The sequence below is a fragment of the Staurois parvus genome, unplaced genomic scaffold (genome assembly GCF_062004578.1).
Source record: "Staurois parvus isolate SC_StPar_1 unplaced genomic scaffold, SC_StPar_1.0 ptg000137l, whole genome shotgun sequence".
Classification (NCBI taxonomy): domain Eukaryota; kingdom Metazoa; phylum Chordata; class Amphibia; order Anura; family Ranidae; genus Staurois; species Staurois parvus.
The window spans coordinates 17,740,235-17,762,824 of NW_028317933.1; the positions used below are offsets into that span (position 1 = coordinate 17,740,235).

The following is a 22,590-nucleotide window of genomic DNA, read 5'->3' on the forward strand; positions in this document are numbered from 1 at the left end:
AATCCAAAAAAAAAAAGAAAATGTTTTCACATATATAAATTACAGTATATATTTTTTTAACAAAAGGATGTATTTTAGGTTTTCTATCCTAAATAAATAACTGAAGTCCAGAAAATATTTATCACTGTTGTAGACTCTATTTAACATGCATATATGTTGTTTTTTTTAATTTTTTTTTTAGCATGACAGCGATATTTCTGCATACACCTATGAAAAGACTCTTGTGATGGAACAAAGGTCACAAATCTTGAAGCAAATGCACCTCACCAAAACAGAACGGGAGAGAGAGGTAACGTGTCAACTGGAGAGTAATCAGATTTATTATTATTATTATTATACAGGATTTATATAGCGCCAGCAGTTTGCTCGGCGCTGTACATTATAATGGGAGACAGTACATGAGACAGTACAGTAAAAATACAATTCAATACACGAGGGGTTTGAGGGCCCTGCTCCTTGGAGCTTACAATCTAGGACGGAGGAGATAGTGGTACAGGAGGAAATAGCTGTGGGGGATGGAGTGGGGGGAAGAGTGGAGGAGATCGGTAATTAGCTGAGAGCGAGGTAGGCTTCCCTGAAGAGATAGGTTTTCATAGTGCACCTAAAGGTGAGGAGAGTAGGTGATAGTCTGATGAATTGTGGTAGGGAGTTCCAGAGGATGGAGGAAGCCCTGGAGAAGTCCTGGAGATGGGCATAGGAGAAGGAGACCAGGGAACTAGAGAGTAGGAGGTCTTGTGAGGAGCGGAGAGTACGTTTTGGGTGGTAGATGGATATCAGGTCGGTGATGTAGTTTGGGGCAGTATTATGAACAGCTTTGTACGTCAGTGTTAGCATTTTGAATTTTATCCGTTGGGCAATTGGAAGCCAGTGGAGGGATTGGCAGAGAGGGGTGGCAGATACGGAGCGGTTAGTAAGGTGGATGAGTCTGGCCCCAGAATTCAGGATAGACTGAAGCGGGGATAGCCTGCGGTGAGGTAAGCCGATGAGGAGGGAGTTAGTCAAGTCGTGATATAATAAGGGAATGAATGAGTTGCTTATAATAATAATGAGTTTATTATTATAAATGTAAGGTTTTAAGCTCCATGCATACTGGGCATTTTAATAACGCTGGTAGCGATAGCTGTGTAAAGTCGTTAAAAATGCAAGTTTTTCAGCATTTTTTAGCATTTTTGCATTAGCGTTTAGCTGCATTTTTCCACGTTAGCATTTTTTAGCGTTTTTTACACACAAAAAAAACTCCATGCACACTGGGTGTTTTGGTAAAGTTAGTTGTGTAAAGTCATGTTAAAAACGTGAGTTTTTAAGCTTTTTTTAGCAATTTTGCATTAGTGTTTAGCGGCTTTTTTCTGCGTTTGTGGTTTTTAGCGTTTTACCACATTTTGCAGCGTTTTTCAGTGTTATAGCATTTTTGCAGCTAAAAAACTCCTCTAGAAACCCACTAGTTCGGTGATTTTTTTCCAGCCAAAAAAACGTCCCTGCCAAAAAATGTTGATTACAGTCTATGTGTGCATGGACACATAGGATAACATGCTGGGGGGTTTACTGGCTGCAGAAAAAAATTACACAAACCAAAAACAGCCGCTGTGAAAACATCCAGTGTGCATGAGGACTCTTGCTAAAAAAATGCCCAAAATCGCCGGTGTGCCACGTTTACCGTGTTTTTCAGCGTTAGAGTATTTTTACAGCTAAAAAACTCCTCTAGAAACCCACTAGTTCTGTTTTTTTCCAGCCAGAAAACGCTGATTAAAGCCTATGTGTGCATGGACATGTAGGATAACATTCTGGGGAGTTTACTGGCTGTAGAATAAAATGCCAAAAGACAAAAACTGCAGCTGTAAAAATGTCCAGTGTTCACGAGGACTTAAGGTGAAGAGAACGCTCATTGAATTCACTTTGTTTCTAAAGCAGGTGATGTTTAGCAATTCCTGGAACTTAAAGTGGAGCTGCACCCAAAAGGGGAAGTTCCTCTTTAAGGACTGCTCCCCCGCTCCCCATTAAGGATTGGCACCTTTGGGGGGTGGGGGGGGGATGGGTACCCGAATTTGACAGGTAACCGCTCCCACTTCCGGTCCAATCGCCTAGGCAATCGGAAGCAAAAGGTGTCCTCCCTCTCTGTAGTCTTTTGGGACAAGTGACAGATCCCAGAAGACTACAGGACCATTCACGAAGCTCAGTGCTACTCGCGCATGCGCAGTGGGTACCCGGCTGTGAAGCCGCAAGCTATCACAGCCAGGTGCCCACACTAAAGATGCCGGCCTCCTGGAATACAGGATGGCCGGTGAAATGGGCTGCGGGGGACACACAGCGGGACCAAGGGACAGGTAAGTGGCTGTTTTTTAAAAGTCAGCAGTTACAGTTTTTGTAGCTGCTGACTTTTATTTTTTGACAGGGGGAGTGGAACTCTGCTTTAAGAAACTTACTAAATGACGTCAACTGTCATAGGAACTTTTGTGGTCCTTGGGAAGAAAGATCTACTGTTGGGGGGAGGGGGGGGTGAACTTATCAATACTTAGGTTTTTCCAGTTGTACAGCATAACCAATGTATTTATTATATACGGTTGCCTCCATTTGTGTGTGGCTGTGTTTACTTACAATTCACAATAGCAATGATCAGTTTCTATTGTGAAAGCAGGTGTTGATGCTTTCACTTTGCTGACCGCTAGACACAACTAAAGCTGGCCATATATTATTATTATTATACAGTATTTATAAAGCGCCAATAGTTCGCTCAGCGCTGTACATTACAAAGGGGGACAGAACATGTGACAGAACAATACCAATACAATGCAAAACATGAGGGGATTGAGGGCCCTGCTCTTTGGAGCTTACAATCTAGGAGGGAGGGGATGGTGGCACAGGAGGAGATAGCTGTGGGGGATGGAGTGGTAGGAAGAGTGGAGGAGGTCGGCAGGTTAGCAGGGGGTGGGGTAGGCTTCCCTGAAGAGATGGGTTTTCAGGGTGCGCCTAAAGGAGAGGAGAGTAGGTGATAATCTGATGGGTTGGGGCAGGGAGTTCCAGAGGATGGGTGACACCCTGGAGAAGTCCTGGAGGCGGGCATGGGAGGAGGAGACCAGTGAACTAGAGAGAAGGAGGTCTTGTGAGGAGCGGAGTGTGCGTGCTGGGTGGTACTTTGATATTAGGTCAGTGATGTAGTTCGGGGCAGTATGGTGGACAGCTTTGTACGTCAGTGTTAGGATTTTGAATTTGATCCGTTGCGCAATCGGAAGCCAGTGGAGGGATTGGCAGAGGGGGGTGGCGGAAACGGAGCGGTTGGAAAGGTGAATGAGTCTGGCAGCCGTATTCAGGATCGACTGAAGCGGGGATAGCCAGCGGCGAGGGAGGCCAGTGAGGAGGGAGTTGCAGTAGTCGAGTCGTGATATGATGAGGGAGTGGATGAGCTGTTTAGTGGTTTCTGGGGTTAGGAACGTGTGTATTTTGGCGATGTTGCGGAGGTGGAGTCTGCACAAGTTTGTTAAAGATTGGACTTGGGGCTGGAAGGATAGGTGGGAGTCCAGAATGACACCAAGTACTCTGGCCTGCAGGGTGGGTTTGATATTGGTGTTGTTGGATGTGATGGAGAAGTCAATGGGGGGTGGGGTCCGGGCTGGGGGGAAGACAAGAAACTCGGTTTTGGAGAGGTTCAGTTTAAGGAAGTGGAGCGACATCCAATCTGATATGTCGCTCAGTAGGTGTGTGATTCGGGCAGAGACCGAGGGGGTGAGGTGGGGGGATCAAAATTTGGCCAGTTCAGCAGGGACCAGGCTAATTTCAATCCATCTATGGGCAGGCTGGTTGATCAGACGTCCATCTCCTGATCAACTTCTGTACAACCAGCCTGTTGTTTTTTTTTTTTTTTGCTCGATTAGTGCCACCGACTATAGCCAGCAACACTGATCATTGTATTGTGACAACAAAGAACTCTCCCTGCTATCAGAATACAATAGTCCTGTAGGGAACACAGAGTGTGTTGATGGGGGAATTGAATCGTTTTTTTTTAGTTCAACCCACTGGCTGAACGAAAAAAGAATGCATCATCTATGGCCTGTCTTAGTCACCCAATTTACATAAGTGGGTATCTGTAAATTATATACATATTTGATAAACTAGGGCAAGGCACTATGTGTAAAAAGCTATATCCACAGCAAACCATAAAGAATCCATCATGTTCCAGCCTTTCATGATCAACCCCTTGACTCCGACGTAACACAAATATGCGACCTCACAGAACTGGGCTTTTTTCCGTGGGGCTGCATATTTGCGTACCTGTCTTTGTACTGGAAGCGCGCCAAACGGCGCGCTCCCAGCACAAAGACCGCGGTGTCACTGAGAGCACCGGGTCCCGTTCTAATGATCGGGACCCGGGACTCCCGATTCCGGGTCACATGATCGCTGTGATAGCCTCTGATTGGCTATCACAGTGATCAGTCAGTGTACAGCCCGACCCCCTTGTTTTTTTCTTTCTCTATGAATGGAGGAGAGAGATACATTGTATCTCTCTAACTCCTGGCATAGAGGGGAAAAAACTGTTTGTAAAAAAAAAAAAAAAAAGATACATAAATAAATATTAAAAACTAAAGAAAAAATAGCTAGATCAAGGTTTGATCTAGTTCAGTGCCAGGGTTAGTGTTTGGGTTAAGGTCAGGGTCAAAGGTCAGGATTTTAAAAAATAAATTTGGTATCAGTGTCAGTTAGTGTCAATGTCAATGTCAGTGTGTTTTAGGTAAAAAAAAAAAAAAAAGACAGAAACAAAATGTGCACTATTGTTTCTAGGCTGTACTATGGGTACAAACAACAAATAACATACACATGGTATCGCTGCGATCGTCAATTCTAAATAAAAAAAATAATTTTTTTTTACTATTTTGGGCCAGTTTTCCTTTGATAATAAAAAAAAAATCAGGAGATATCCATTACCATTACCAAATGAAAGCCCAATTTGTCCTGAGAAAAACAAGGTTTAATTCAGCTGGATTTACAAAGTAGTTGTGATGATATGTACGGTTTTACTAACACATGTCAACGTTGCAAAATTGTGCTTAGGCATTAAGATTTGTTTTACCCTTAGGCGTGAAGAGGTATAAAATGACTTTTGACCGGTTTGCTGTGGATTATTAGCTCTTTTTCTAAAAGAAATGGGATTCAGGCAGCTACATCTGTGAGGTCCTAATACATATATCTTCATAAAGGTTCAAAAGAATTTTGGCCTATGAAACATTATCATTGTGTAAATGAACAAAGTTTGCCAACTTTGATGAAGACAATTATTTGTAATTCATCTTTTTCTCTACTTGAATAACCTTTGGTCAATCTAAAAACCAAACAACTCCCTATCCTACCTGTATTCTTTCCACTGTGTGCTTTTTGTGTAAAGTGTTTATTATTATAAACAACACATAATTTTGTAGCTTTTTCTATTTTGCATTTTTGAAAACAGTATAAATGTAGACTGTCTGGTTTCTGACTGCCATGATTTTTTTTTTGCAATTTTGCAAATGTCGCACAATGGGTATAAGAAACTTAATGATATAATAAACCTCTGTTTAATATAGCTAGAATCAGTGACACCATGCTCCCCTTAGGAGCTCACATCAACTCAAAAATACTCTCAGACCATCTGTTCGGGAAAATGCCAGAATTGCTAATTTGAGCAGTAGATTTTTATAAAAGACCCTGTTGCCAGATTGGTAATTTCAGCAACAATTTTACCATATGATTATGTGTACATTTAATGTATTTTATGCATGTTTACCTTTAAAAGCCTCTCTTTGTAGACATCCAAAAGCCCTGAGGCTGGTGCTGACCGATGTTATCTTGGATGTGATGTTACCAGGCCCAGAAGACTCACTCAAGTGACATTCTGTAGTATTCCCCTTCCTTCCTTACCCGGCAGCTACATAAAATGTTATGTAGGGAGGGGAAGGGCAGCGGAGCTGGACCAACATAAACAGTAATTAGACAGTCCCATAAGAGGAGAGGGCTATGATGGTGGAGGAGGGAGGAAGAACTGTAGCTGTGGTAGTAGTAAAACTACCTAGCAAGTTCAATGGCACATTGCAAGTATATTATATATGGAAAGGAAAAACACATTCTAATACTAACACTTACTGTGCTTTTACCTGTGATTGTTACAGATCCAGAGCATTACTGATGAGTCTCGTGGATCAATCCGACGGAAGAACCCAACAAACTCCAGGTTACATTTAAGTGTCCCGGAGGAGCAAGTGGGAGATTGTGAAGAAAAGGCAGAGGAAGAGGTAACACTGGCATCATTTTATTGTAGTCGTTAGTGTGATGACTGCATTTGTTTTCTTTTTTCAAGCTACTTTTCATGCAAATAACACACTTTGAGGACCTGGACCATGGTTGTCACCTAAGCTGCTCCTCAGATATGGATTACACACATGTTCGAACTGTATCTCTTCAACTCTATCACATGGGGGGCATGGCATAGTGGTTTACAGTGGATAGCTAGGAAGAAAGATATTCAGCTCAGAGTGACAAGACATCAATATGTGTTTCCTGCATTTGCTGAAAATGTTCTTAGCTTGAAAAAAAAAAGAAAAGAAAACGTATGCAGCCATTATATCTAAGGACTATAAGCTACAATATATCGCATTTTTGTTCTTGGGTTTAGTTATCCTTTAAATCATGGGTGTCAAACTGGTGGCCCTCCAGCTATTGTCAAACTAGTCCCATGAGGCATTGCATGATTGACAGTTACGAGCATGACTCCTAAAGGCAGAGGCATAATGGGACTTGTAGTTTTGCAACAGCTGGAGGGCGGCCAGTTTGACACCCCTTCTTTAAATGGTACCTTCTACGGCACCTCTGTGGACAATTGCCCAGCTAAAGTCCTTTTTTAAATTTCTTGTTTTGCTAACTCCAAGTTTTTGTTTTTTTCAGGTACAATTAATACATGATACAAATGCAACAGGTTCGACCCCCCAGTCTCCTCCAGAGGAACCAGACACCACTCAAGAGAAAGTACATTTAACCTGGACAAAAGATAAATTCACAGCAGACAAGAACAAAAGTAAAAGTCCTAGCAGCACTCCGGAAGGGATAAGAGATTTTTTCAACATGAAACCGTAAGCATGAATAACAGTCAGGTTGTCCACAGCTTGTTTCTTATTACATATATTAGGTATAAAGTTTTACATAAAATGGAAAGTGTTCTTGAAAAAATCACTGTTTTGTTCATGTGGCACAATTAAAGTTTCTCATACACATGGTTACATAGGTATAACATTAACCGCTTTCCCGCCACCCTATAGCATAAATATGTGTGTATATATATATATATATATATATACGTGATTTTGCCTTTCCGGGTATGGGGCGTGCGCGTGCCCTACCCGCGCTGCTGTCGGCTGTCTCAGCTGTCGCTCACTGGTTCCTGGCTTGTGATTCCCCGCCAGCACCCGGCGATTGCCGAGTATCACTAACAGGGGAGAGATCTGTATGTAAACAATACAGATCTCTCCCCTGTCAGCTCCTGCACACTGCTTTGTATGGCTCTACATAGCAGAGCCTTACAAAGCAGTGTGCATACACAGTGAAACACACACCACACAGTTAACCCTTTGATCGCCCCAGATGTTAACCCCTTCCTGCCCAGTATCATTAGTACAGTGTCAGTGCTTTTTATTAGCCCCCCAGTGTCAAAATGCCTTCCGCAGTCCCGCAATAAGTCACTGATCGCATTACTAGTGTAAAAAAAAAATTAAATTTTGTATATATACCGCCATTAGTAGACGCTATAACTTTACGGCAAACCTATTAATTTACACGTATTGGGATTTTTTTTTAGCAAAGACGTAGCAGAACACATCTTGGCCTAAATTTATGATGAAATGTGATTTTTAAAATTTTCTTACTGGACATGCTTTATAGCAAAAAGTCAAAAATATTGTTTTTGTTCTCAAAATTATCATTTTTTTTTGTTTATAGTGCAAAAAATAAAAAATGCCCAGGTGATCAAATACCACTGAAAGAAAGCTCCATTTGTGGGGAATAAAAATTACATACATTTAATTTGGGTGCAGCATTGCATGATTGCGCAATTGTCAGTTACAGTAACGCAGCGCCATAACACAAAAAATGGCCTGGTCAGGAAGGGGGGTAAATCCTCTGGAGGGCAAGTGATTAATATTGCAAATGTGCTTTTATGCTAACTAGAGGCTTAACATAGACAGGCTAATTTTTCTTATCAGGACCCAAAAGAATGCAAATACGTATTCAAAATATTATTAGTACCATGTGCATGAGTGTATTATGCAATAGATAAGCAAAGCATTACAACATGGTATACAGTTTTATACAGAATTTACAATTTCTTTCAAAGAATATATGGCAGATTTTCAATAAATACATGAAGTTTAGACAAAGTTTACAATTATTAACTATCTTGTCTTTCCTGAACATTTCTAACAAACACATATCAGACATGGTGATGATTGATTATGTTGACAAACAAAGCCAACTCTAACACTCACCTTAACCCTTTGTTTGCTAACAAAGCCATGTTATCACTATCTTAGAGATCCCCTTGTAATCACATGTAACACTACCCCCTAAGGAGCCACTGAGTTTTTGGGTCCCCCTACATCTGCACAGCCAGAAACTCTGAGGACACACCTCCAGGACTCCCACTGGAGTGGATTCCGTCTCTTAACAGATCAGTTACAAAGTCTCTTTAAAGAGCACTTAGTCCCCTTTAAGTGAATCTCTTCAGACCCCAGCTGGACACTACCCACCTACCTTGCTGCCTTGAAGAGTACTCAAGAGCAGGGGTTTCCAGAACAGTCCTTAGCAGTGTCCCAGGGAGATCTTGCTGGATATTGCACCTGAAAGCCCTTTCCCAGTCCCTTGTATCCTGTGGTATTGCATGAGACTGCTTGTTCAGGCTGTGTAGCTGTGCTAGTCTTCAATGCTGAACAGGGTACCCTCTGGATAGGACTTGTGGTAGAGTTCCCTCTGTCTGAAATTCCTGTCCTTCTGTCTTCCTCAGCTCCAGCCTGGAGGCAGAGCCCCCCTTCCCCAGGGTCTCCTCCCAGGCCTCATGCCAGCAACTTAGCGATCCATCTTCCATCCGACTCTCAGACCCCTGCTGCAGGCTAGGCTCTCTCAAATTTATGGGCCTGTCTGCCACACTGTCAGGCCTCCTACCTGGGATTGGTCAGACTCTCATGAATATGCAGATCAGGTCTCCACCCATCCACCAACTAGCTTCTAGAATCTTCTGGAAGATTCCAGAACCAGGGGGAGGTACCAAAGACCTGACCTGTAGAGACCTCCAGCCTGACCTAAAGTAACCCAGTCAGACATGCAAACTTCACTACTGTGAGCCCAACTAAATTTGAATTCTCTAGCACCCCTAAAGTGCGCCACATCAATGACACCTTTCACTGTATTGTTTCAAGATATACTCAGTGTGCACCTACAAAGAAATAGTTTCCCAATAAAAAAGATGAATTGTAAGTATTGTGCAGTCCCATGTGTACTCTTAGAACTACATATCCAAAGAGCCCTTTACCTACACACAGTGGGGTTTATTTACTAAAGCTGGTTCACTCAGAATCTTGTTCACTTCTGCATAGAAACCAATCAGCTTCCAGCTTTTATTCCTAAAGCTTAATTGAACGAACTGAGGTTAGAAGCTGATTGGCTACTATGCACAGGTGCACCAGATTCTGAGTTAAACAGCTTTAGTACATAAACCCGAGTGTGTGGGCAAACTCTTGAGAGTCAAGACTGCAGCAATAATTTTCTGGTAAATAAATCAATGTATGTATGGGGAGTGGGACAGAGCAAGGCGGGGGCCAGGTGCAGTTCTGTAATCCAGCAGGCAGGGACTAAGGAGCACATTGTATATCCATCCAATCAACAGTTGTTTTCCGTACTTGTACAGCATTTTTAAAAGGATAAAATGTGAGTTAATGTGAATGTATTGCAGTGATATAATAAATATGATTTTTCTTTTCATTTTGCCCATACACTTTAATTCAAATTTGTTTACTGGCATGCTGATACATTTTCTACAGAAAAATTAGTACATTGAATAGGTAGCGAAGTTAAATGGAGTTTTCTTTTCTGGCTAACGGTTGTTTTTTTTCCCTCTTTTTGCAAACAAAGTGAGTGGGAGAACTTGTAAGTCTTTTTCCCTTAAATTTTTAGTTATATTACAGGGCATTTTGATTTTCTTATATGGCACATTTATTTTAGTACTTTACAGCATGTGATCTTTTTTTTTTGTACAGGAACCAATCAAATGTTCGTAGGATGCACACAGCGGTGAAACTGAATGAAGTCATAGTCAAAAAATCTCACGATGCAAAACTTGTTCTTCTCAATATGCCAGGCCCACCCCGCAATAGGAAAGGAGATGAAAACTGTATCCTTTTTTTTTTTAAACTTTCTAAGATCTAAGGAAAGGTGAGAAGATATCAAAGTTCTTTAGTGTGCCTCTGCTATTTATTAAACGTACATAAAAAAAAGAGAAACAAAGCATATAACCTCCGGCATCAAGTGCTTGTACATACGTTTTTCACAGCAACCTTCAAAAGCACCCTTAAACTCTTTAATTTACTATGCCAGTATTAAACAATAGTGTGGTAGCACAGACATGCTGAGACCACCACTGCCCACATCAGACTGCCTTTTCAGATGTTTCCAAAAGCTTTGAGTATTAGAACGTGGTCAGTATAATTTTTCTCCAAACAAGACGTCTTCTTTTGAATATAAAATTTGTTAGACTCCTGGGGTGCTTGCTGCGAAGAACTGTCATTGCATCTTATGATGCTTGTACTTGTTTTAAATTAGTTCCCTTATATAAGTGTACTTTAAAGCTAAGAGGAGACATCTGACCAATTGATATAGCTTTTTTAATCATTTATTCTTCCTCAAGACAGAACAAGTTAAAAACATGATTTTCAGAGGATACCGTCAACATTCAGAACAAATATTAGCAGAAGGTGTTGAGATTTGAACATATACACTGAGATAGGGTGGGTATGAGATAATGGGCAAGGTACCAATGGGCAAGGTATTTTTGTGTAGAAACGGCACTTTATTATTGTGTACTTTATGTCTCAAGAGTAGGTGGAATCCTTTGAGGTGTAGTTTTGTCCGTAAGATGAGGGGTAGTGGTGAGTGAGTATTTCAGTAATGTAGTAAGTAGGGAAAAGAAAGTGGGAGCAAAAGGGGAATGGTAAGGAGGTAAAACAGGTTGGGGGTTAAGAGGGTCCTTGCCTCATCATCTTCACATTCCAGATCCTACTTTGCTAGTGCATTTAGATAAAATGAATACCAGTGTCAACCTGAATTCTTGCCAATAGTACCAGGTCCTTCAAGGACGGTCTATGGTTTAATTATTTTCTGCCCAAATGTAAGAAGACTCTAGGCAGCCTTAGCACAACATTACAGTATATCTCCTGGATGGCCTAAAACACCTTGAAATCTTGTAAATTTCGTAGTAAAAAGGAAATCTGTTTTTCCGCTATTGCTGCAGTCGCTAGTAATTTCAGTCTGTAGGTATTTATCACTGGGCAGATTTGAAAATTAAAATATAAAACAACCTTCCATATTCATCAAAACTATCAATATATTGTTAACTTTTCCAAAGTACAGTGGAAGGGTGATAGGAAATTCAGAATACATTTATCTCTCCTAACGTGTTACCAACAATTGTTTCAGCATTTTCATTTAAGTTGTTATGCTCCTGAGCTACTGTTTTCCACAGATATGGAATTTTTAGAGGTCCTCACAGAACATTTGGACCGAGTTATGTTAGTTCGTGGGGGAGGACGAGAAGTTATTACCATTTATTCATGAAGACAAGAACCCTGATGAAGTTTTTGCTGCACTTAACAGGAGCCTTCGAACCTCTCTCCAAATTCAAGAGGTGGTACAGAAACCAGGAGAGGTGGTGGGGAGGCATATGGTCAGTGCTCAGAAACTTCACTTGCTACCACCATTCCCCTCTAATGCCCTCCTTACATGTGAACTGCAGCACCAGATCTTCCATTCCAGCACAAGTGCAACTGTTCCTCATACCTTCATCAGAGTGCCACTGATGAAGTTTATATATGAATCTTTACATAAAGTCTATGTACCTTTCTTAAACTGAGCCGCACTGCTTAAGACGCTATCGATACTGGCCCTTTTGTGCATCCTGTGATCCACTGTTCCACCAATCTCTCCCTGACACAGACTTGGAGAACACATGGGTTGTACTGGCAGAAATCAGGAGATTCCCCCTCATCTTCACCATAAGGTGATAAAGACCAATCTCGTTGATTAAGGCATTGGTGTGGCAAGATAAGGGAGAGAGGGGGGTATTCACCAGCATGCTTTATCGTTCCAAATGTTCCTCTCTCTACGCCCTTTTCTTGAACACCACCATTCTCTCCTCGGCTTCAGCGATTTGATTTGTTGGAATTTGGGGAACAGCAGAAACAATGGTTACATGAAAAATGTACTCTCTTCATTCAGACTGCACGTACCCTAAAAGAATGACCATTGGAGTGTTGAGGATTTGAAAGCAGCATTCAGAGCTATACGGAAGACCACTCAGCTGTGCAGGAAATCAAGAAAGGGCTGTCTTAATATATTGTCTGATGCCGAGGAGCATGTTGCAATAATAATAATCTGATGCAAAAAAAAACAAAAAAAACAATTGTATCTGCCTTTTACTTTCAACCCTTTGCTTTATAGGCTTGCCTTGGATGAACTGTGCCAGAGGAACGGTGCACAGTGATTATACCAACGTTCTAGACAAGCAAACTGAGCCAACAGTTTGTGTTATTCTAGATCAGTGGCAGGGAAACTACTGCACCTTTCAGAGACTGTGAGCTAATCCCACTATTTTCACCCTGCATGGCCTAGGATATTGGAAAAAAAAAAAAGCTGTCTCATTCATCTCACGCTACCCCAGTCATCATTATTTCAGCTGTGATTTGGGCTTGCTTTTTGGCCTTCCCCTCTGCACATACATGAACTTCTTTCCCAATGACAAATCTGGAAAGGAAATAATTACTAGCAGAATGGCTGACATTATGAATTGATCTGTGATTTTGTTAGATGAAAATCTATTAAAATGATATAAGGCCGGTATTGTCCTTGCACTCTTAAAGCCTCACCTTTTCGTTAGGATTTGTCGATCTTGAAGGATTATTCTTCTCTCGAGGAGCCGGTCTTCCAGAATTGGCCAAACTGCTCCTTTTTGTTTCAATTCCTACAGCTCTTATTTTTATTTATTTTTTTGTTTTCATACTCTCACGTGGTTCTTTTGGGCGAGCCCCACTTTCTATTAGTAGGCTCTATAATCTTAAATGAGCACGCCAATAAAATGCAGTTGAGGTGTGAGAAATCATTTATAGTGCCATGTCAATAGAGCTGTGACTTTCAGCTATATGTGGTGTTGTGTGTGTTCGACACCAAACGCCACGTGTATATAATTTTTTTAAAGAAATAAATATATATATATATATATACATATATATATATACATATATATATATATATGTTAACATATAGAAAATAACTCAGACTGCAGAGGTCTGCTGTTTAAAACGAAGTGAATTTAATGATAGAGTGAGCATGTAATACGGTAAAATTTATCAAGTGTAGCACATTCAGTCTAAATATTTTTATAACTGTTTAATAGCCCGAGCTCCTCAATACCTTGTATAAATGATACAAAATATTGCAAAGTCTATATATATATATATATCTATCTATCTATCATTTGTATGCTTATATAGTGTTTTATTTTTGATTCTGGTGGTTTCATGTTCAAAAATGAAAAGTGTAGTGTTTGCTATAAACGTACTCTGTCCTCAACCTCGTGAGATACTGTTATACACACTAACCACATGGGCCCAGCATAAATAACAACTGCATGATACCATCCTCTGATCTAACTCAGATTTTTTTTTAATTTAAAGTTTTAAAATCAGATACACTTGAATTGAGGTTCCCCTCTTCATTCTGAGTTTGAGCCACCAATGTAGTAAGTCTAGTGTCAAACAATCCATGTGACTGTGTGTGAAGTAAGGAATTCACCAGCTTTGCATGCTTGTGATTTCAAACTAGAGTTCTTTTTTTTTATTATTAATCATGCTGTTATATGTGCAAAGACGTACCTCACTCATAACAGCATACCAACTTACTAAATTCAAAGCGGCAAGGTTTAGGCAGCTGTGGTTTGCCTATTTAATATTGCCAATTACATAATGTTGGTCTAGCTGGGAAGAATCCTTGGGTTTTTGCTACTTAAAGTGCCTCTAAGAGTGGAAAAACTGGTTCTCTTTTAGCTCCAAATGATGTCCACAGACAAATAATGGCAACAAAGTATTGGCATTAAATTATAATCTAGAGGGTCTTTGCTTATACCTGGTAAAATAGGATGAAAATGATAACATTTACAGATGAATTGATTTTTATAAGATCTACTTTGAAAAAAGAACCACTTCCAGGTGGAGCTGAGAAGCTGAAGCAGGTCGGTCATCTATGTTTGATTTTTCATAAGTAGAAAATGTCCCTGCCCTGGCATAGACATATGTGGGAATAAATCAGAGTGAGGTGACTTGCAGGACAAAGAAGGGAATGACCTTGGCAAGCAGTACAAAGTTAAAGGCCAACTGTACTTTGTAAGAGAATAAAGTCCAGGTACATTGAGGGCACAATGAGAAGGTATATGGTCAATGTCTTACTTATTGATTTTAGTTGATCCCCAACAGCAGCAAATAAACCTCCAAAAACAGTGAAAACCAATCTGTCTGTGCAGAAGCTTTGATATTACTCAACAGGTAGGGGGGGTTGGGTGTCAGTTACAGAGAGATCACTGCTTCCACAAAGAAAGCAGGAGTCCTTCCTGCAGTTTATTCCAAGGCTGATATTTTTGCAGCTGGGGGGTGAATGATTAACATTTACACAAGACATTGACCATTTTTCACTGTCCCCCCCAATGTATCAAGACTTATTTCTAGCACAGTACAATTGGGAGTTACATTTTTTTTTTCTTTACTCAGACGGTCTTCACAGCTCTCCTTTTAAACCCACTGATCATGATAATTTGATATCATTATACCTCTGGCAGGCTACCTAACTTTAATTTAGCCTAAAAGCTAACACTGAAAAGGCCCACATCCAGTGTTAACTCCTGCTAGACTTTACAGAACCTGAAGTGTAATGTGAAAAAGCTTCTTGGTCACTGGTGATGTGTCAGAGGAGAAACCTGTCAAGAGACCAGAATAAGTGGACAAACTTGCTAATACATGGTATTTCTGTAGGGCAGAATCTGGGCACATGCTTTTTTGCTTCTATGCAGACATATCAGGGACCTTTGTGAAAATGTTATTTTGGTACCAGTTACTACATCTCTAGGAATAAAGACAAGATTTCGGCACTGCTCAGCCCCTAGTTCTGAGTCAGAGAGCTAATGCTTTACAAAGCTAAGCAGGACATCTGCTCAAAATTCTTCCAGTAATCCGATGCTGCTGAACAAATATGTTCTATATATATATATATATATATATATATATATAAATATATATATATATTTGGGGATGGGAGGGAATAAGGAACTTGACATTATCATGGGCAGGTGGGAAATTTATTAATATTTTAACAAGTTGCACTATGAAAGCCAGAGTAACCTGGCAGACACAGCTTAAATAGAGGTAAAGGACCCCCAAAAGCTTGAAGTTTTGATTTGACTCACTTTGTGCTATATATATATATATTTACACAGACACACACATGCACGCATATTAGATATCTATATATGTGTTTTGAGAATCCACACAACCAATGTGATTGACAAGTCCCTGATGCACTCTATGTTTTACGTAAGTCCCAGTAACCTAGCAAGTGTGCTATTTCTCTAGATAGCTAGTAAAGAAAATGCTTTAACCTTTAGTTTATAACTACAAATATAGATTTAACCCGTGTACAGATATTCCTGTTCCAAACCAAATGAAACACTGCTACACATACTGGCTGCTTTTTATTTATGTATCTTAAAGAAAATAGTTTCATGTTTTGTGTAGTTTTTGCAGTGTGGTTCTCATTGTGATTGAATGCTACCTTACTTACTCATACAGCTTTAATGTGCCGATTTCATTTGTTTTGAGACTCCTGTCAGCACAAAATGCAATAAAATTAATTTTATTAAACCCTTCCCCTGTTGTGTTGAGTTTTGCCCTTGTACCATTTTTTTTCATCTTAATGTTAAACTCCTCCTGATCCAGTGCATAGCTGGAGTGACTTTCTTTTTTTTGGACCTTCCAAAGCTGACAGAGATTGACATATTTGCACATGGTTAATGGCCTTCTTTCACATCCAGAAATCAGTGTTAACAAGAAATAGTTAAAGGAAATGGTGCTGTTGTAGCATATTGACAGTGGAAGAACCTTTGACTTCATAGATATGTTTTTTTTTTTAGATAAACTGGTCCATGGGGGCTCTACTGCTTTTGCAGAAAGAGTAACAAAGGAATACTGATGATAATTCAAAAGCCAGATTTTTTTTTTTTATGGCAAATGCATGATAAGTGACGCAGGTATTTATTACTTTTTAAAGGCATTGCTGAACTCCTCCTGACAGGTCAGCAACTACTTCCTGAACCAAGTTGTTAGCTGAGGGGTGATACAATTATGTAAGCCCTAACTCCTGCATGGCAATCTATTTTCCATAATTGCCTTCCAGTATTTCAGGAGAGCTAGGCACCTCCTCTGACAGGAAGCACATTGCAAAAACACCTAAAAAGGGAGTCCTTCAGCCAATCTTGTCAGTTTGTGTGTTACCTCTGTCCGGAGATGTCTTGCCTGGAATCTGGGTGAAAGTGTTTGTCTCTCTGGCTGTCTTTCCTCACCACTCATCCCTTTTCTCTTTTCAAGGAGCTGGTGGCAGATTTGTCCCTCATACCTTGCCCTCCAGGACCCTTCCTCACTATAGACAGGAGGCCTGGTTTCCCTTCTTCTATGGTGCTTGGGGAAGGCCATATCCAGAATATGCTCACCCCCTTGGCAGCCATCCAGCTGGTTGGTAGCTGCGGCTACCCTCCTGTGTGCCTTATGTTTACTCTGACATGCTTGTGTTGTCTGTGCAGGTGTGGTGGAAGTGTGGTGGTGCATGCTAGGAAGGATAGCACTGCTTACATGTATGGCATCTCCAGTTCTTGCTAGGAGCCCCAACAAACAAGGAAGTATCAGTCCTGTCTGTTTACACTTGCTAGTGACATCAGGCGTCAATTTCAGGTGGGGTTACATAATTTTCGGGCGCTGAAGGCTGTGGTTCGAAGCCTCATTTTTGTTTCAAGAGGAAGAGAAAGGGCAAGAAGCCCCAACAAACAAGGAAGTATCAGCCCTGTCTGTTTACACTTGAGCTAGTGACATCAGGGGGTTTATTTACTAAAGTGCAAAATCAGACTCCCTTCTGGATAGAAACCAATCAGCTTCTAACCTCAGCTTGTTCAATGAAGCTTTGGCAATGAAACCTGGAAGCTGATTGGTTTCTATGCAGAAGTGAGTCTGATTTTGCACTCTCCAGCTTTAGTAAATAAACCCCCAGGTGTCAATTTCAGGTGGGATTACATCATTTTCAGGTGCTGAAGGCTGTGGTTCGAAGCCTCATTTTTGGACGCAGGAGGATGAGAAAGGGCATGCTTGTGCCTTTTTTGGTGGTCCCTTCCAGTAGGGGCTGCAAGGATGCTACACATGTGGAGGAGCTAATAGGGATTTGTCTGTGCAGGCTGCAGCTCTGGCGGATGCAAGTGCCCTTGAAACAAGCAGGACCAGCTGGAGGATGGTGTACCTACTTGATTTTATCTGTGTTTGATCCAGGGTTTTCATCAAGCCTGTAATCTGTGGCCCCTTGGTGTTTGGCTTATTGTGGCAGGACACTGTTAGTCTCTTCCTCTCTATGGCTTCTCAGTGGGAAGTTATGCCCTGTCTGTTTTCCTTTCTCAGCTGATTTGCTTTAGAACAAAGCCCAGGACAAGTGTGACCATTCCTAAAAGAAATGTACTGTTTATGGGTTAAAATTGGGAAACTCCTGAGCAAAGACTCTCTCAGTCTTGCATAGTAATGTTCCTATGGAGGAATCTGCGAGTGCCTGTATGAAACTCCTCTTCCGTGAAATAGAAGTTAACCTCCACTTTCCAATCTTTTAGATCTCACTTGGCAGATGAGAACCCCTGCCCAACCTGTTATGTTTTCAGACCCCCAATATCTGTGTTTTTAGCTGTAAGGGTTTCTCAGAAAATCAATATTGCAGGGGACGTTAGTGACCCCAATCCTTCCTAGACGGATCTATCTAGTGCGGAAGTCATTCATAAGGAAACCTTAAGGTGTGTGGTAGCAGAGCAAGAGGATGATTCTTTCTGTGATCATAGTGATGCTATTTTTCTGTCAGTAAGGGGAATCCAAGCCAAGATACTATACAGTTAGGTCCATATATATTTGGACACAGGCACAATTTTAGTTTTTTCAGGTATTTACCAAAACATATTCAAGCTATATTTATATAATGGATATGGGCTGAAGGTGCACACTCTCAGGTTTAATTTGAGGGTATGTATATCCAAATTGGAGGAAGAGTTTAGGAATTACAGCTCTTAAGAGTAGCCATCCCCCTTTTTCAAAGGGACAAAAGTAATTGGACAATTGAATCAAAAACTGTTTCATTGGCAGGTGTGGGCTAGTCCTTCATTATTTCTTCATCAATTAATTAGGTAAAAGGTCTGGAGTTGATTCTAAGTGTGGTATTTGCGTTTGGAATATTTTGCTGTGAACCTACATCACGCGTTCAAAGGAACAAGTGAAACAGGCCATTGTAAGGCTTCAAAAATTAAACAAATCCATCAGAGAGATAGCAGCAACATTAGGAGTGGCCAGATCAATAGTTTGGTACATTTTGAGGAAAGAAGAACGCACTGGTGAGCTCAGCAACATAAAAAGGCATGGACAACCATGGAAGAGGACAGTGGTGGATGATCGCAGGATCCTCTCTATGGTAAAGAAAAACCCATTCACAACATCCAGACAAGTGAAGGACACTCTCCAGGAGGTGGGCGTATCATTTTCAAAGTCTACAGTCAAGAAATGACTTCACGAGAGCAAATACAGAGGGTTCACCACAAGGTGCAAACCTCTCATAAGCCTAAAGAACAGAAAAGCCAGATTAGACTTTGCCAAAAAAAATCTAAAAAAGCCAGACCAGTTCTGGAAAAGCATTCTTTGTAAAAAAGTGTGGAGAAGGATTCGAACAGCTCATGATCCAAAGCACAACGTCATCAATAAAACATGGTGGAGGCAGTGTGATGGCATGGGCATGCATGGCTTCTAGTGGCACTGGGTCATTGGTGTTTATTGATGATGTGACAAAAGCAGCTGGATGAATTCTGCAGTGTTTAGAGATATACTGTCAGCCCAGATTCAGCCAAATGCAGCAAAGTTGACTGGACGGTGCTTCACAGTACAGATGGACAATGATTAAAAACACACTGCAAAAGCAATTCAGGTGCTTTTGCAGTGAAGTGGAATATTCTGCAATCACCTGATCTCAACCCAATTGAGCATGCATTTCACTTGCTGAAGGCAAAACTAAAGGCAGAAAGACCCACAAAACAACTGAAGACAGCTGCAGTTAGAGCCTGGCAAAGCATCAGAAAGGAGGAAACTCAGTCTTTGGTAATATCCATGGGTTCCAGACTTCAAGCAGTTATTGCCAGTAAAGGATTCTCAACAAAATATTAAAAATGAACATTTTATTTATGATTATACTCATTTGTCCAGTTACATTTGAGCCTCTAAAAATGGAGGGACTGTGTATAAAAATGGTTATAGTTCCTAAAATTTGTACTTGATATTTATGTTCAACCCCTTGAATTAAAGCTGAAAGTCTGCACTTCAAATTCATTTGGATTGTTTTGATTTAATTTATTCTGGTGGCATACAGAGCCAAAAGTATGAAAATTGTGCCTGTGTCCAAATATATATGGATCTAACTGTATAAAGAGATTCTGCGCATACACCCAATTTGTCTCTTTTGGTATGTTTGCAGTCTTAGCATAGGTTGGTCTCTTTAAGGTCCTAAGGTATTATGTTGTACTTCACATTTTGTGACCCCTTTGTCCTATTAATGTGTCTATATGTTGGGTGTCAAATTTAGGGGAATTCATAAAGTGTGTTTATGACAATATTTAGATGTCTGTTGCATCTACAACAAGTCATAGATTCATGCACCTGTTATACATTTGCATGAATCTGGGGCCTGCAGCGGGTATGGAGTCACACTGAGACCAGAGTGTCCATACGAACACTCTGCCCTCAGTGCAACTGCGCTTCCTCCCTACCTGAGGAGTTGAGCTTGATGGGGATTTACAGACACTAGTTCCCTATCAGGCCCATTCCCATTGTGACTGACAACCGGTTAGTTGATGAATCCTTAGCCAGTGGAAGGCCTGCTCATTGCCTGCTGTCAATTAGAAAGTGAGAGCTTGTATCAGCCGAAGCCTGAACATTCACCTGGTAAAACCTGTAGAATGTCTGAACAGTGGACCAGGTGGTGGCAGATCTGGGATACAGATGCTTGATAGCCCAAGAGACCTGGTGGAATGAGCTCCAACATCGGAAGAAGGAACCCTTTTTCTAATGACATTGGCCCTGGGAATAAGTTGTCTTATTCATCTAGCAATGGTGGAGCAGGAGGCAGGATGCCCTCTACGATAGTATGTAGGTAAGACAAAAAGGAACGTCGTTTTTTAAACAAAAGTTGTGGCTGTCAGGTAGACCCTGACAACATCCAAGCAGTGTAGGGAAATTTCCATGGCATGTTTTGGAGCAGTATAGAGGCAGGAGGACAATATCTTCATGGCGATGGAAAGAAGAGACTACCTTGTACTGAAAAGAAATCCTTGGTCCCAATACAAGAAAAGGCTCTTTGCAAGAATGGATTGCCCACTAAAAACACATCTATCAGATGTAATGGCCCCCAGGAAGGCAACTTTACACATGAGGTCTCCCCAAAGTGATATCTCTAATAGGTCTCTGAAGTACAGAGAGCACAAGGTTGAGATCCCAAGGAGATACAGGGACTCAAATTGAGGGATTTATATGTGCAACTCCCTGAGTAGTCTAAGTCTTGATTAAAGATTGCAAAGCTAGAAGTTTTTAGAAGGGTTTGGATAAGACAGAATCTTGTCCTATAATGGTACTCAGAACCAGACACTGGTCAAGACCAGACTGAAGGAAAGTCAAAATTGGGCCAATCCTCATGTAGTACACATTCAATTTGTGTGTGGATGGGAAAAGTCTTTTTTGATTTTGCCATCCTCTTGGAGCCCATACAGACAAGCAAAACAAAGACTAGTTCACACTGCGTCAATCAGTGTAAACAGTGGAGAGCATTTGTAGAGATGACACAGCTTGTGGCTTATTAAAATTCAGGGGTTAAATAGTCCTCTGCAGATTTCACAACAGGGTTGGCTGTGATATTTGTGCGAATTAGGAACATGAAAGCTGTGGGTTACATCCATCTTGTTCAGGTCTCATATTGTTCAGGTCTCACACAGCACAGTGGTCTTACCCCCTCCGTCCTCCTTCAATCTATGGAGTTCATAGTCTTAAATTTTAACACATTTCAAAAAAGCCTGTTATATCAACTTAGGGACAGCAGACACCATCACACAGGCCTTGGTCAGAGCTGTAAACAGCTAATTGAGTCCTGTTAATTTCTACTGACCATAAAAACTACAGATTAACACTTCCTTCTGACCTATCATAAACCTATGACAAAATCCTCCAGTTCTGTTATGCATGGCTCGTAGGGCAATTAAAGCACTAGGAATATATAGCATGCCATAAAATGTCTACCCAGAAAGCAGTCAGTGTGGGGCGACCACTCCAAGACCTCTGCCCAATTCACGAATTAAAATTTACACACAATTCATAAAATCCAACAGGACCAATACACATTAATATTAAGTATATATTTGAATGGGGAATATCATACTGAACAAATCAAGGTCATACATGACTAAGCTAGCACATACGAAAGGGGATAGCAGTCTCCTACCTCCTGGGAAGGGCCGTGGATAAGGAGGTACCACCAGTCCTCCCGTATGGGGCCCAGGCCAGCAGGGGGGCCCAGACAGCTGGGTAAATTTGATGTGGAAAAGGAGGGCGATTGACACGGTGGGGGGGCAATTACTGGAACCGATCCCCTGTATGGGTCTTTCTGCAGAAACTGAAAGCCAGCTTCTTCTCCCCTCCCTCCCACTGGCTTTCAGCTGCTGCAAAGAAAACCATACAGGTGATTGGTTTCAGTAATGGCCCCCTGCCGCACCCATCACCCTCTCTGTGAACCATGTTTCTCCCTGTTGCCCAGGCCCCCCTGTGTGCCCCCACCCCTGCAGTGCTGCTGGCTTCTCTCCTCTCCTTCTCACCGGCAGTTGCAATCACACAATATGAACATTCAGGATGGAGAGTGGGGGAAGGTTCCAGTAAATATTTCACATTTACCATCCACTTCCTTCCCTGAATGAATGCAGTGAGTGATTGGTACCGATCACTCACTGTGTTCATA

General features: G+C 41.2%; 1 protein-coding gene across 4 annotated transcripts in view; it reads left to right on the top strand.

Annotated features, from left to right (window-relative positions):
- Nucleotides 1-16,183, top strand: part of SLC12A5 (solute carrier family 12 member 5) — a 138,331-nt gene extending 122,148 nt beyond the window's left edge. For 2 of the 4 annotated variants that reach the window (XM_089673435.1, XM_089673437.1), the window contains 6 exons: nucleotides 182-289; nucleotides 6,132-6,254; nucleotides 6,904-7,088; nucleotides 10,135-10,149; nucleotides 10,260-10,393; nucleotides 11,741-16,183. In XM_089673435.1, the coding sequence (XP_089529561.1) occupies nucleotides 182-289; nucleotides 6,132-6,254; nucleotides 6,904-7,088; nucleotides 10,135-10,149; nucleotides 10,260-10,393; nucleotides 11,741-11,832 (657 nt within the window). In that variant the 3' untranslated portion in view covers nucleotides 11,833-16,183. The remainder of the gene's footprint in view (nucleotides 1-181; nucleotides 290-6,131; nucleotides 6,255-6,903; nucleotides 7,089-10,134; nucleotides 10,150-10,259; nucleotides 10,394-11,740) is intronic. The other 2 variants (XM_089673436.1, XM_089673438.1) reach the window with 1 other exon arrangement.
- Nucleotides 16,184-22,590: the final 6,407 nt, after the last annotated feature.